Below are 14,215 nucleotides of genomic sequence, written 5' to 3'. Positions count from 1 at the left end.
CCAGTGCATTGTCTGCTTATGTCTCTTGATATTTTTTGGAGAAAGGGAGTGGTTGTCAAAGAGAATTGGAATGTAGAGCATTTAATTAGAGCTCACTAAAATATTTTTCATTGTTTCACTGATGTTTAATTCTGTGACATCGATAATGTTAGATTCTAATAATTACTATACTTTTCATCATTTTCCTCCAAAACCTTATGATTGTTTTGCCACTGTGTAGCTTGGGTGTTTTTAAGTAGTTATTGAATTGCTTTAAAATTCCATTAACTTTTACTTTTTATCTACTGTGCTCATTCTTTTTGTCCATGAAATTTGACTAATGGAAATTGATTTCTTTCTCCTAAGTGTCATTTTCTTGCCACAACTAACCCATGCTGCTAACTCATAGGTTTTGATGCAGTCACCTCTGGTGTTAAATTTGTAAATTATGCTTATATTTCTTATACTTGAAGAATATTATTTTGCATCTTTCTGTAGGTATTTTATCTATAATAATCTGTTCCATTGCAAAGGAATTTTCACTTTTTTTTTTTTAGTAGAAACTCAAATGAGATCATTGCTATCTAATTCAACAAACATTTGAATGTCCCCTTCTGCTCCAAGTCTTTGGGGGCGACTGTTACTATTATCTTTTAATGCAATGACCTAGGAACCATTCATTATATAACTAGGCCTTAGTACTACTCAGTGCACAGGGAAGATACCTTGGTTATGCTTGTCTTTGGTCACTTCTACATTCTATTAACTCTCTGTGTGACCTTGGGCTAATCACTGGATATCTCTGAGCTTTAGTTTTCTCATCTGTATCTGAATCACAGGGTTGTTGAAAGATTTCTATAAGAAAAAGTAAGAAAAAGTTAGAAAAAGTTCCAGGAAAGGTGCCTACCACATAATAGGGTGTTAAATAACAGTTCATTATCTTCTCTAATCATCTTCTCAGATTCTCCTTTCTTCCTATTTCTGTTCTATACCCTAAAGGCCTTGTAATAGCAGACTTTTAATAGCAGACTCTGAAAGCCTGAAAAAAAAAATAATTTTCAAAAGAAATAAATTTTAGGCATCCAGAGAAGCGATAGGAAAGAATTCTAGGGCCAGAAGAACCTCCAGGTCTCATCATACTGCACTGTTTTAAACTATGCTTTCTGACTTTATCCAAGAGCCTAACCTCTGGGCTCATTTTTACATCAGACAAAAAGAAAACCAAAAATTGAGTTTTTCAGAATATTTGAAATTAGATGAGTCACTTGGGAAGAGTGCAGCCTCCTTCTTAATTTTGGCCACGGGGTTTCATATCACTCTAATGAGAAGAGAGGAGGACAAGATAAAAAAATATCTTGTAAAAATTGAAGGCATTGTGGAGTCTCTGAAACAAGTGTGTTACTGGCTATCGGCACATTATTGTTCCCCAAGTCTCTCTCTCTTGAAAGCTTTGTGGTTGTGTACTTTGAAATTCAATAACAAAATAAAATGACGGGTGTGGTCAGGTGTATCTTATAGTTTTCCAATTCTGTAAAGTAGGAATTCTCTAGGAGGATTTTAAAGTACTTCTTACTTTTATTAAGTGTCAGTTCTGCTGTTCAGCAGTAATTAAACAGAAAGGAAAATGTCAAGAATGATAAATTACTATTATAGGTTTATTCTTTCTTTTTTTCAGAAACTAGTCAGCTCTGTATCATGAGATTCTAAAATACTAACTTTGAGGGTATTGAAGGAGAAAGACTTCCTGCTATATTATTTTCAATAAATGATGTCTCAAATCCATGTAAATTGTAAGGTCTATGATTTAAATACAACCCACCATGCCTAAATACCCCATGTTTATTCAATTTCATTTAGAACTACTTGACCCTGCAGAAGTAAGTCACACTAGCTGAAAAAGGCATACATGGCCCAGTTTACTACTATATTGATAACTATATTTCAATATTCAACATAGGGAATAAAGTGGAGGTTAGCGAATGACTTTTCTGAATAAAGTCAATCATTATTAAACCTTTCAGGAGACAAATTTCTAAGAGCCTCTGGTGTTTCTATTGAATCCAAATAAAGCCTTAGCAACCATGATGAAGAACATTAAAAGCCAATTACTTTTTCAGAGCATCGTATTTCAGACTGTAAGTCTCATTATTTGAGATAATCAAATTTCCAGCTTATTTCTCAAACAAACAGAAGTTAAGATAATAAGCAAGGTGGAGGTATAGAGCAATTTAAAGACCTCAACAATTGATTAGTTTTGGATGACTATATCCAATTGCAATGAGAGTATGTGTGAAATCTAGAAATAGTTCAAATCAACGTTGGGTATTAGAGTTCTCCAGAGAAACAGAATCAAAAGAAATATATATCTATATCTATAATCTATAATCTATCTACATAGGGATTTATAATATTATGAAGAATTGGTTCACATAGTTATGGAGACTAAGTCCTACAATCTGCTGACTGCAAACTAGAACCTCAAGAGAGCCTGTGGTAAAGTTCAGTCTAAGTCTGAGGGCCTGAGAACCAGAGCACCAACATTTTCACTACTTATAGGCAAATAATCAGAAAATTAGTTGATAACAAGTAAGTAAGCACAGAATAATTAACCCTAAAGATATAATAGCTAACATTAATTTAACATTTATTATATTCCCAGCTCTGTTAATATTTATGATCGCATTTTATATTTACAACAACCATTTTACAGATGGGGAGCCTGAGGCCCAGAGAGTTTAAGTAGCTTGCTCAGTGTCACCCCTCAGTAAAAGGTCAGTAGGTCTGACAGGAGTCATTGCTTTTAACCACAATGCAGTGTCTTCCTCTCATTTCATGAGGAGCAGCATTATATCCAAGGGTGGAGGAATCATTATACTCAAGGGTGGAGGAAGTATAACAGAGAGAATCAACAGAAGAATAAACTCTGACAAGTTTTACCAGATTTGTTTTAATACTTAATAAAAATGTTAACATGAGTTAAAGCTTGATTTTTTAGGTTCTGCCAGGAAAATTACAATTTAATACTGTACAAAAAAAAAAAAGATAGCTAACAATTAAGTGGCTCACTTCCATAAGGAACAACCATTTTGGGGGGCAAATAGCTTTAGATTTGAGACTATTTCAGCCTTTGGGAGTAAAAGAAGACCTGTATTTCAAACTTTATTATGTGTTTTTCCAGATCTACATCAATCCTTTCAATCATAAAATTGACAGTTTATAGAGTTAGATTCTAAAAAGCTTGCCATATTACCATGCATGTATTTTATTGTGCAGTTAAAAGCAAGATTATAAAAATAAACATTTTATGTGCTATTCATATCAAATTTTCTAAGTATTCCTTTTAGAAAAAGAGGAAACTTTATGTGCCTTTTTTTTTTTTTTTTTGTAGTGGAGCTTACCTAAAATAGCAAGTTAGGGATATAGGGTTAAAGACTTTTGAATTTATGCTCCTTTTCAACAAAAATTAATTAACTCCACTCTGGCAGCACTAATTTCTAACTCACTAGCATTCTTCTCCCTATTTCTTCTGCAGCTCTCCCCATTCTTTTTCTATCTCTGGAAATCCTGCCAATTCCCATGTATTAACAATTAACATGATAATCCAGCCCATAAAGATCAATCATTTCTCACCTCTGCACAAGGGTAAAGCAGTCAGTTGATTTTGGGGCGTTGTTGTATATTGTGCCAGACAGACTCTAAGATGGCCTCCCATGGTCCCCATCTGCTGGTGTTCATGCCTTTGTGTAACCTCCTCCCCTTTGGTATGGGTGAGAACTGTGCCTTGCTTCTAACCGATAGAATTGACAAAGGTGATGGGATGCTACTACCCTGGTTACATTATATTACATAAGACTTCATCTTGCCAGCAGACTCACTCTAGAAATTCTCCTTGCTCATTTAATGAATTAAGTAGCCAGATTGGAAAGCTTACATGGGAGGACCTCTAGGAATGATGGGCTGCCTCTAGGAATGGAAGATGGCCTCCAGACAGCCACCAAGAAGCTGGGTCTTCAGTTCTACCAATGCAAGAAAATGAATTCTACCAACAACCTGAGTGAGCATGGAAGTGTTTTCTTCCTCAGATGAAAAGGTAGCCTGGCTGACATCTTTATTACAGCCTTGTGGAACCCAAAGGAGTGGACCTAGCTAAGCCATGTCCGGATTCCGAATCCACAGAAATTGTAAGATAATTATGTGTTATTTTAAGTCACTAAATTTGCAGTTAATTTGTTATGCAACATGAGAAAACTCATACATATGTCTTCCTCTGAAAACTCCAACTCAAATACCTCACACTGAAACCTTCCACACTTCTAACTCTGTCTCTTAATTGCTTGACTTTGTAGAATCCTCCAGACCTTGGCTTCCCTTCTTCTTGTCTATATATTAACTTCCTCTTAGATATACAATCATATTCAACTTAGAATCCATACTTAACTTAGAATCCATGGTTTATCACTTTATCTACTTTCTTGCCAATATCTTCAACACCCTATTGCATTTTCTTCCATAGCAAATACCTTGTAAATCTCCAAACCTGAATAAATCCAACTATTTTTCTTCACTATTCTTACCAATGATGATTGAGAAAATCATTCAACTGTACAAACTGGTGCTATAGAAAATTAATGGATACAGAAACATTTGTTTTATTAAAAATAATCAATAATGTATGTGTCTTTTGCAAAAAAAAATGTAAAACAGTGACAAAGTACTAGATGCAAATTTAAATAAGAACCCTCTTCACTGGTGAATAATGCAAAAAAAAAAAAAGGTGATTTCTTCAGTACTTAGGTAATGCTATTTCAACTATATTTTTAAGTCCTACAAACACTTAATTAGTCTGTCATTCTGGATATGCTTGATTCAGGATGAGAGGATTCCAAGAATTCTCCCTTGCGACTCAGTAAAAGTATGTCATAGACTTTCTATTCTCATTTTAGAAACAGTAATATTCTTCATATTATTTGGTAGAAAAAGCTACTTTGATATTCTAATTTGCTTTGACTTAAGATATTTTCAGTTAGAATGCTAGTGCCTCCTAAGGGCATCCTGGAATTGTTTTAATGGGTTACCATTCTCGGGAGTATAAAATATACAGCTAAACATTTTGTCAAATGTATTGGATTGATGGTTCTTTGTTACTATTCTTGTCATATACGAATAAAAATTCTCTGCTGCTTTCCTCCCACCAACATCATTTCTATATTTTACTTTTTTTCAGATACAGAATATTCAGAATGTAGGCAGATGGTATTATTTTAATGAATTCTACCTGTTTATAATATAATTAGCATTGTATGTTCAGGACAGCTTTGTCATCTGAGATCTAGTGTTTTTCAATTCTAAGAGTATGTAATCTTAAAATAAGTAGAAATTTTGTATTTTATTTATATTTGTAAGTATGTCAGGGAATTTTATACTTTCTAATTTTTTACTTCCCTAAAATATCTTAAATTATGTCCTTGCCTAGCTTTAACATTTTCTGGTTTTTTTTTTTTTTCTCTCTCTCTCTCTTTTTTTCTAACAACTTCACAAAGATAACCCTAGACACCCAAATCTAAATCTAAAAGATATTTTATTCTCTTTTTTCATAGGAATTATGTTTAGTTGATAATGGGCCATAAAATAATGTTTAAAATGAATACAGTATTTATTTATTCATCACTCCTTATAGAGCAAGCTTTATGCAAAGCTATGAATTCACTTTGTTAGTGTGCCTGCCAGATTCTGTGAAGTAGGTGAAGTTAATCGTAAGTTTCTTTTATCCCCTGTCTACCCCCTTTCCATCCTTTCAGCAACCACCTTCTTATATCAAAGGAAAAAATGCCATCTGACAGCTGGCCATAAGCCTCGGTTCTTTTCCATAAGAACCCATTTATTTGACAAATGTCTACTAAATACTAAACACGGTGCTTGTGGAGATGCATTTCTACTCATTACCTTCTGCCTGTAATAGCTTACCCCTATGTATTGTGCTTCACCTGATTTTTACTGGTTAAATACTCTCCATTCAGATCTCAAATTGATCAACACTTCCTCTAGGAAGCCATCCTTGACTGAGCTCAGTGTCCCTCACAAGTGATCCCATGACACTTTTATTTGCTCCTTTTGTATCACTCTGTGTTACAGTTATCTGTTCATTTTGTGACCATGATTCATTCGATTGCTAGACTTTTTTTCAGTTGGGATTCTTCATGCCTAGTAGAGGACCTGATACATCAGTGCAGCTGAATAAATACAGCGAGGAAGAGTGGCTCCAGTGCTATGAGAATCAAAGAAGCAATAGATTAATTTTCCTGGGAAGATTAAGGCTTGGTGGTTTACGAAGAACTTTAGAAGGATAGAAAGAATTAGGAGAGAAGGCATTTCAAACGAAAAGTTGAGCCAATAATGACGTAGGCTTTGTAAAAATCATGAAATATGGTGTAGATTGGAACAAGAATGCTGAATGAAGGCATTCTGGCTTTATTTTCTACAGTCAAATATAATGTTAAACTAGATTGAGGCAAAACCAAAAATAAAGTAAAAATAATCAGCTCCTAGCTTCCATTTAAGATGTTCATCATCCATATACATTCTCCACGTGTCTCCTCAAACTGCTTTTGCTAACCTGATCCCTCTATCTAAAATGACTGCATCCAAATACTGAAGTCCAGATTTTAGGTCTGCAACGAGATCTTCTTACATGTCAACTCCTGTATGAAACTAATAATATTAATAATAATAATGTTGGTGGTCATGCTAATTATTGAAAACCTACAATGTCCCAGGGACTATATTAGGCACATTAAGCATACTTCCAGTAATCTTATCAACACTAAACATAGGAATTTTAATCTCCATTTTATAAAGTGGAGAAAAGACTCAGAACTCTGGTTAAATCAGAACCCAGACAGTATTCGAACCAAGGTCCATTAACTTCAGTGCCTACACCTTCTCTACCATATTACCTCCTTCCTGGGCTTTCCTTCTTCGAGAGCCCCATAATAGCATCTTATCCATGTCTCAATCATAGCAACTTCCATGTTTCTCTTGTACCACACTAATGCTCCCCTCTTCATTGAGCCCTTTACCTTGAACATCCTGTGTGATTCCCACCAATCCCCAAGCATAAATTGTCCAGTGTGGTCAGTAGACAGTTGTTGAATGAAAATGCTCTAAAGGTCATTTTTTATACTATACCAAATTTAGCTGCATAACAAGATGCATGAAATTAATTTGTTCAAGGTATTAATTATATTTGAAGTTAAGCTCTTCCAAATTGTTTTCTGTTGTAGTTTTTACAGGAGAGAGAGAGAGAGAGAGAGAGAGAGAGAGAGAGAAGAAGAAGGGAGAAAGAGAAGAGAAGGAAGGAGGAGAGAAGGAGGGAGGAAAGAGGAAGAAATTCTATCATTGGAATGAGATGCACTATTTTTGGTCACACAGGCTTAGGAGGAAATCATCTTTTATTCTTATTCATAGAAAGAGGCATATCCAATGCCCAATTTCAAAAGATTTTTGGCTTTCACCACAAATCTTCTCTGCAGTTTTTGAAAAGCAACCTTGGCCAGTAACTAGTATTCTGATTTCATAAATATAACCAGGAGTAATTGATGATTCTTCCTTCTACACAAGCAGGGAGAAAAAATTCCTGCTCTCTAATATATACACAAATTCAACGCCTCTTGAGTGATCTGGATGCTTAAGTTTTCCTCTTTGAAAATGTAACTAAAGCAATAGAATTTAACCAAATTGACTACATAGCTCAGTTTAAGATTTATTCATCATACAAAAATTAAAGTCAATTTAGTCTCATCAATAGGGCCTCTATTTCAGTTGTCACCAGAAATAACTTTACATGATTTCAGTCATTTCAGCATTTGTCCATGTAGAGCTTATTTCCCTTTGGATTACATAAGCAAGATAAAATGTATAAAATAAGAACTCAAAGGAAAGAAAGCAGTTTGGATATGGTGGTGGTAGTAGTGGTGTATGCTCTTACTCCTTGGATCCTGTGGAGCTGATCTAAACAAGGTACTATTTTGAAATGAAACATACATAAGACAGCTACAGAGATAGAAGGAAGCTAGCTGTAACAATGGTCTTTAGTTATTAAAGGTCCAATCAAAAATATGTTCATATTTTTCTTAGTCTTTGGCGTTTTAACATTTTTGATGAGTGTATATTTACAGTATCTATCTCATTCTAGAAAGTTAATTACACAATTTATAACTCCGATTTAGTATCCCACCATGCCTATTTCCTCTGAGAGTAAATATATCCAGTCAAAAAGAAATGACAAGTTGAAGAAATTCATACAAGTTCTTCCTCTGCACTTGACAGTTTATGTCATTGCTTTAGTCTCAATTTCCCTTTGTCAGCAAAAGAGGAATTACCCTAAAAATGTATCTTATACACACAATCGGAATGCATAGGGATGTGTGAGAAAGATCTGATCACTCCATGACTTAGAGCTTGGACTTTTATATGTAGTCAAATGGAATAAAATCCCCCTCCCTGATAATAGGGGAGAAACTAAGGTGTCAGAGAGAAATTTGATGTGTGAGCCAGTGACCATCTTGTTTGGCTCTAGCTTAAACATTTTCTATAAAATTTATGAAAAGCCTTTCTAATGAAAACCAGGTCAGGAAAAGGCAAATCTACTTTAAAGGGGTTGGATTTTTTATTTTGCAAGAAGAGTCAAAGACATAGGAGGCATATTTATTCCTCATAGACTAGACTACGTAGTCCCCAGAAGAAAATTAATTCTCACTGTGTTATGTGTTTAGCTTTAGGTAAATAAAGACCTGCAATATCATGGGTGAAGAGTTAAATGGGGTTAAAGCACCACATATTACCCACCTCAACTACGAGCCCAGAGTTTCTTCCCTTCTCTCTGTGGAACAACAATAACCAAAAATTAAAATAATAACAAAAGCATAATCAAATGATTTTATTTCTACTCAGTCAAAACTTAAGAAGACAGAGCTTACAGGACACCAAAAGGAACTTGGGACAGGACTGTGTTATCCTGTGAGAAAGGGAAGCATACTATGAGGAGGGGGCTCATGGGACACAAAGACACCAGAAAAGAACAAGCTGGAAGATAAGCCACAGGGAAACAGTGATAGAGTCAAGGAACAAGAGAAGTGGTAAGGTTTTGTCCCACAGTGTGGACAAAAAAAATGAGATATCTGAAGAAAAAAAATTCTCAAATTTCTGGCACTGTACTGCTCCAGGATACCCACATGAAGTCTTCTTAAACCCTGATCACAGTTCAGTTTGAATTTAGCCTGGGGGGAAAACGCCAGCACTAAGTGATAGGTGGGCAGTGGTAGCCACAGCCCATTATTCATCTGACGGACACTGGTCTGCCCTTTACAGATTCTACCTTGAGAGGATTTCCAACCTGCAGCTTACTTCTCTGAAGTTATTATAAATTTAATTCCCTGACATCTATGACCCAGAATGTGGTGAGACAGCCTCATAAAGGACAGGAAAGGAAGAGAGGCTAGCCACAGAGATGACATGAAGTTTTACCCAGAGACACATCTGAAGTCCCCTATGGCTGAGAAAGATGAGCCCAAAGAATCATCTTTCATCAATATTTCTGGACTCCATTTCCCTAGGAACACAGCTACCTTTTCAGGAAAAAAAAAAAAACAATGGTGTGACCTACTTGAAGGGTAATCAGGGAACAAGAGCTTTTTTAAAATTTTTCTAGACTGTTTAAAGCTAAGTAAGGAACCCCTCCCTTTTTCCCCAGTAGGACTGAAAATTTATACCCCACTCCTTTGTTTGAAACAAGAGGCTCTGTACCCTCCATTGCATTCTCGCTCATTTATTCTAAGATACAAGAGAGTCGAGCAGTGCCGTCTACCTTGAAGGCCCCTTGTCTCTCTTCTCCTCTCTGGGGTTTATGTTTTCATGAAACCCTGGGTCAGATTTCCAGCTCATATGCCTTCAACAAGAACCAGGACCAAGCAGCTATTTCAGGGCATAGGTGTCAGCTAGAAGACTCTTCTGTTATTACTAATTTAAGAGTAATTCATATTGATAGGAAACTACTATTATCTACTACTTATTAACATCATGAGAGCACAATATTTGAAGGAAGATTTAAAGAAACAAAATAGCCAAGATATAGCTCATACGCTTAGTATATTAATATAAATTAATTTTAATCACTGTCAAACTTAATCCAACCTTGGTTTTATCTTTCCTAACGAACACGGACCACAGTTCCATGCTCCTTTCAGTGTGGGAGCACTTCTGTGTTCACTGAGGCTTATTCCTGAAGTGCCAGGCAGACCTCCTCCAACCCTTGTTGGAGTACCCCAGGGCATGGGAGTACTTTTATTAATTTTTTACAATGTATGGCTAGAAGAGTATGAGCCCTGCATTGATACTCTGCTTTGATAACTTAAAAATATATTTTCTACTCTTCTTCTGCTCCAAATCAAAGACAGCAGTCTCTTCTCAATGAGAACGCCTGGTTTTTCCTCCCGACTGTAGGCCCCTGCACCTCCCATCAGCCTATGAAGAACCAAATCACTGAGTTACTATAATACGTTTCTTCTTTTCCTCTAATGAATTAGGTCGGATTGCTAATAGAAAGGCAACATAAATACCTAATCTGAATAGAAGTCATAAAAAACGTACTAAGTACATGTTTCCTTCCACATTTTTTACTTCATTTCGTTAATAACTTACAAAAATCCAAGTCTTGCATTAACCAGAATAGGTCTGGCTGCTTCCTCACAACACAGAGTCCTGATAGCCGCTCTTCTTGATTTCTTCTAAAATACATCGTGACTTTGTCTCCCCCTATCGCTTACCCCATCATTTCTCATCTTTCCCAAAATAAACCCTTGAGCTATATGCAGTTGTAGCATTTTAGGTACCACATGTGAATTCAATAGCATTTTTCCTGATATCTATAAATATTTGTATCTGTATCAGTATATGATAGTTTGAATATTTTTAAAGAGAAAAAAACCTAAGTATTTTCCTCTGTGTAGAGGTTAGCACAGTGACACATGTAAAAAGACATTTAATTAATGGATTCTGTCATAATAAGAATCAAGATCATCCATCAAGTGCTCTTTCCATTAGCCTATACTGCCCTATTTATAACCATCATGCATTTTAGAAAATGAACAATCTTTCCATTTTCATGACTGACTACTCAGGGAAATTTGCTTGTCAATATAATAACTGTAACATGATGATAACATTTCCCACAGTTAGATTTAATGCCATGTTTACATATACAGATCGAAGATATGGATCTCGTCAGAACCAGTGAATTCACTCAAGAATTGTGTTAGTAATACTCAAGACCAGGAAGCTGAGACAATAGTCACAGTGATGTGGAACTGAAAGATAGAAGGTGTGTAGATCCAGTCTACAATGGGCTCAGCAAGGCAATAGACCACTGGATAACTCTTTGTCAGATGTTCTTCAAATACAAATGCTTGGGAGCCATAATAATGATGGAAGCAAGTCAGAATTACAGTTCAAGCCTCTGAGCACTAACTTGAACATAACAGGGAAAAAATGATTATTTATTTTAGAATCCTTCACCATATCATTTCATGGAGTTTTGCTTTGGGGAACTGAAATATAAGATCTAGCCCAAGACACTTGCCCTGAAAATGCCTAAAAGGAACAGTCTCTTCTCAAATAATCCTGCTTCAGTTGGGGTAGAGAAGCTCAGTCAGAGTTCCTGATTCTATGAGGATTTCAACTGGAAAATAGACTATGTGTAATTAAAAACATAAAATGTTTACTACCAAATAAACTTTCCTCCCTACCACTGCCCCAGCCCACATTCTCACATAAGGGACAAATTGACCACTGTTTGGGATCAGAGGTAAGGAAAGAGCAGGAGAGATGTTTGTATCTACATCACAGAGACGGATAATATATAATTTCAACTAAACTGCAACTAGATAATTCCTTACTTATCAATTTTTTTCCACTTCCTGATCTCATAGTCTACCTCAGCAATTACTTTAAGCACAAATGTTGTAAATACCTTTATAGAAAGAATGTAGCTTTTTAAGATCCTGAATAACCACAGCAATCTTGAGAAAGAAGAACAAAGTTGGAAGTATCACACTATCTGATATCAAACTATACTTCAAAACTATAGTAATCAAAACAGCATGGTACTGGCATAAAAACAGACACATAGATCAATGGAACAGAATAGAAAGCTCAGAAATAAATCTACACCTCTATGGTCATTTAATCTATGACAAAGGAGGCAAGAATATACAGTGGGGTGGAGACAGTCTCTTAACAAATGGTGTTGGGAAAGCCGGATAGATATATGCAAAAAAAAAAATGAAACTAGATCATCTTCTTACACCATTTACAAGAATAAACTCGAAATGGATCAAACTTAAATATAAGACTCAAAACCATAAAACTAGAAGAAAACACAGGCAGTAAACCCTTGATATTGCTACTAGTAATTTTTTTTCTGATATATCTCCCTGGACAAGGGAAACAAAAGAAAAAAATAAACAAACAGGACTACATTAAACTAAAAAGATTTTGCACAGCAAAGGAAACCATCAACAAAATGAAGACAGAGATACGTTCATTATATCACTCCTTTCTGTCAGTGGACACCACAGAGAAAGCATTGTCAAAGTCACCCCTCCAGCAGTCATCACGCCTAAGCTGGAGTCTCCTACAGAGCCGAACAGCTGCAGAAGCTTTTCATCAAGGGTTTGAGCTTTGAAATAACCAATGAGAGTCTGAGGAGCCATTTTGAGCAATAGGGAATGCTCACTGACTGCGTAGAGATGAGAGATCCAAACACCAAGCACTTCAGAGGCTTTGGATTTGTCACTTATGCCACTGTGGAGAAGGTGGATGCAGCCATGAATGCAAGGCCACACAAGGTGGATGGAAGAGTTGTGGAACCAAAGAGGGCTCTTTCAAGAGAAGATTCCCAAAGACCTGGTGCCCACTTAACTTTGAAAAAGATTTTTGTTGGTATATTAAAGAAGACACTGAAGAACATCACCTAAGAGATTATTTTGAACAGTATGGGGAAATTGAAGTGCTTGAAATCATGACTGACCAAGGTAGTGGCAAAAAGAGAGGCTTTGCTTTTGTAGCCTTTGATGATCACGACTCCGTAGACAAGATTGTCAGTGAGTATCAGATGATGGGCATTTGCTAAGGGTTTTGAAATCTGCATTTTATTCTAAACACTAAAATTTTCCTTTTCTTTTTATCTTTGACATTTTTTAATTCAGAAATACCATACTGTGAATGGCTACAACTGTGAAGTAAGGAAAGCCCTATCTAAGCAAGAGATGGCTAGTGCTTCATCCAGCCAAAGAGGTTGAAGTGGTTCCAGAAACTTCAGTGGTGGTTATGGAGGTGGTTTTGGTGGGAATGACAACTTTGGTCATGGAGGAAACTTCAGGGGTCAAGTTGGCTTTGGTGGCAGCCATTGTGGTGGAGGATATGGTGGCAGTGGGGATGGCTATAATGGATTTGGTAATGATGGAAGCGATTTTGGAGGTAGTGGAAGCTACAATGATTTTGGCAATTACAACAATCAATCTTCAGATTTTGGACCCATGAAAAGAGAAAACTTTGGAGGCAGAAGCTCTGGCCCCTATAGTGGTGGAGGCCAATACTTTAGCAAACCACGAATCCCAGGTGGCTATGGCAGTTCTAGCAGCAGCAGTAGCTATGGCCGTGACAGAAGGCTTTAATTACTGCCGGAAACAAAGCTTAGCAGGAGAGGAGAGCCAGAGGAGTGACAGGGAAGCTATGGGTTACAATAGATTTGTGAACTCGGCCAAACACAGTGGTGGCAGGGCCTCGCTGCTACAAAGAAGACATGTTTTAGAGAATACTCATGTGTATGGGCAAAAAATCCTTGAGGACTGTATTTTTGACTAATTGTATAACAGGTTATTTTAGTTTCTGTGGAAAGTGTAAAGCATTCCAACAAAGCGTTTTAATGTAGTTTTTTTTTTTTTTTGCACCCATGCTGTTGGTTGCTATATATAATAGTCTGATCATGATGCTGAATAAATGTCTTTTTTAAAATGTGCTGTGTAAAGTTAGTCCACTCTGAAGCCATCTTGGTAAATTACCCCAACAGTTTGAGGTTAGATTTCCTTCAGGGTGATGCTAGGTTCCATTTGAAATTTACTTGCAACCTGCTTGGCCACAGAAGCCATTGTCTTCAGAAACCTTAGTGTAGTTGAATTGACAG

General features: G+C 36.2%; 1 protein-coding gene across 1 annotated transcript in view; it reads left to right on the top strand.

Moving 5' to 3' along the window:
* Positions 1–14,215, top strand: part of LOC105307408 (heterogeneous nuclear ribonucleoprotein A1-like) — a 30,411-nt gene that overhangs the window by 13,827 nt on the left and 2,369 nt on the right. Inside the window, 3 exon segments of the mRNA XM_023524809.1 lie at positions 12,655–12,972; positions 12,975–13,130; positions 13,231–13,574. Coding sequence (XP_023380577.1) covers positions 12,655–12,972; positions 12,975–13,130; positions 13,231–13,574 — 818 coding nt within the window.

The sequence above is a fragment of the Pteropus vampyrus genome, unplaced genomic scaffold, assembly GCF_000151845.1.
Source record: "Pteropus vampyrus isolate Shadow unplaced genomic scaffold, Pvam_2.0 Scaffold493, whole genome shotgun sequence".
NCBI lineage: Eukaryota > Metazoa > Chordata > Mammalia > Chiroptera > Pteropodidae > Pteropus > Pteropus vampyrus.
Note: the sequence above shows the minus strand (reverse complement) of the source record. Positions and strands in the feature narration are given on the sequence as shown.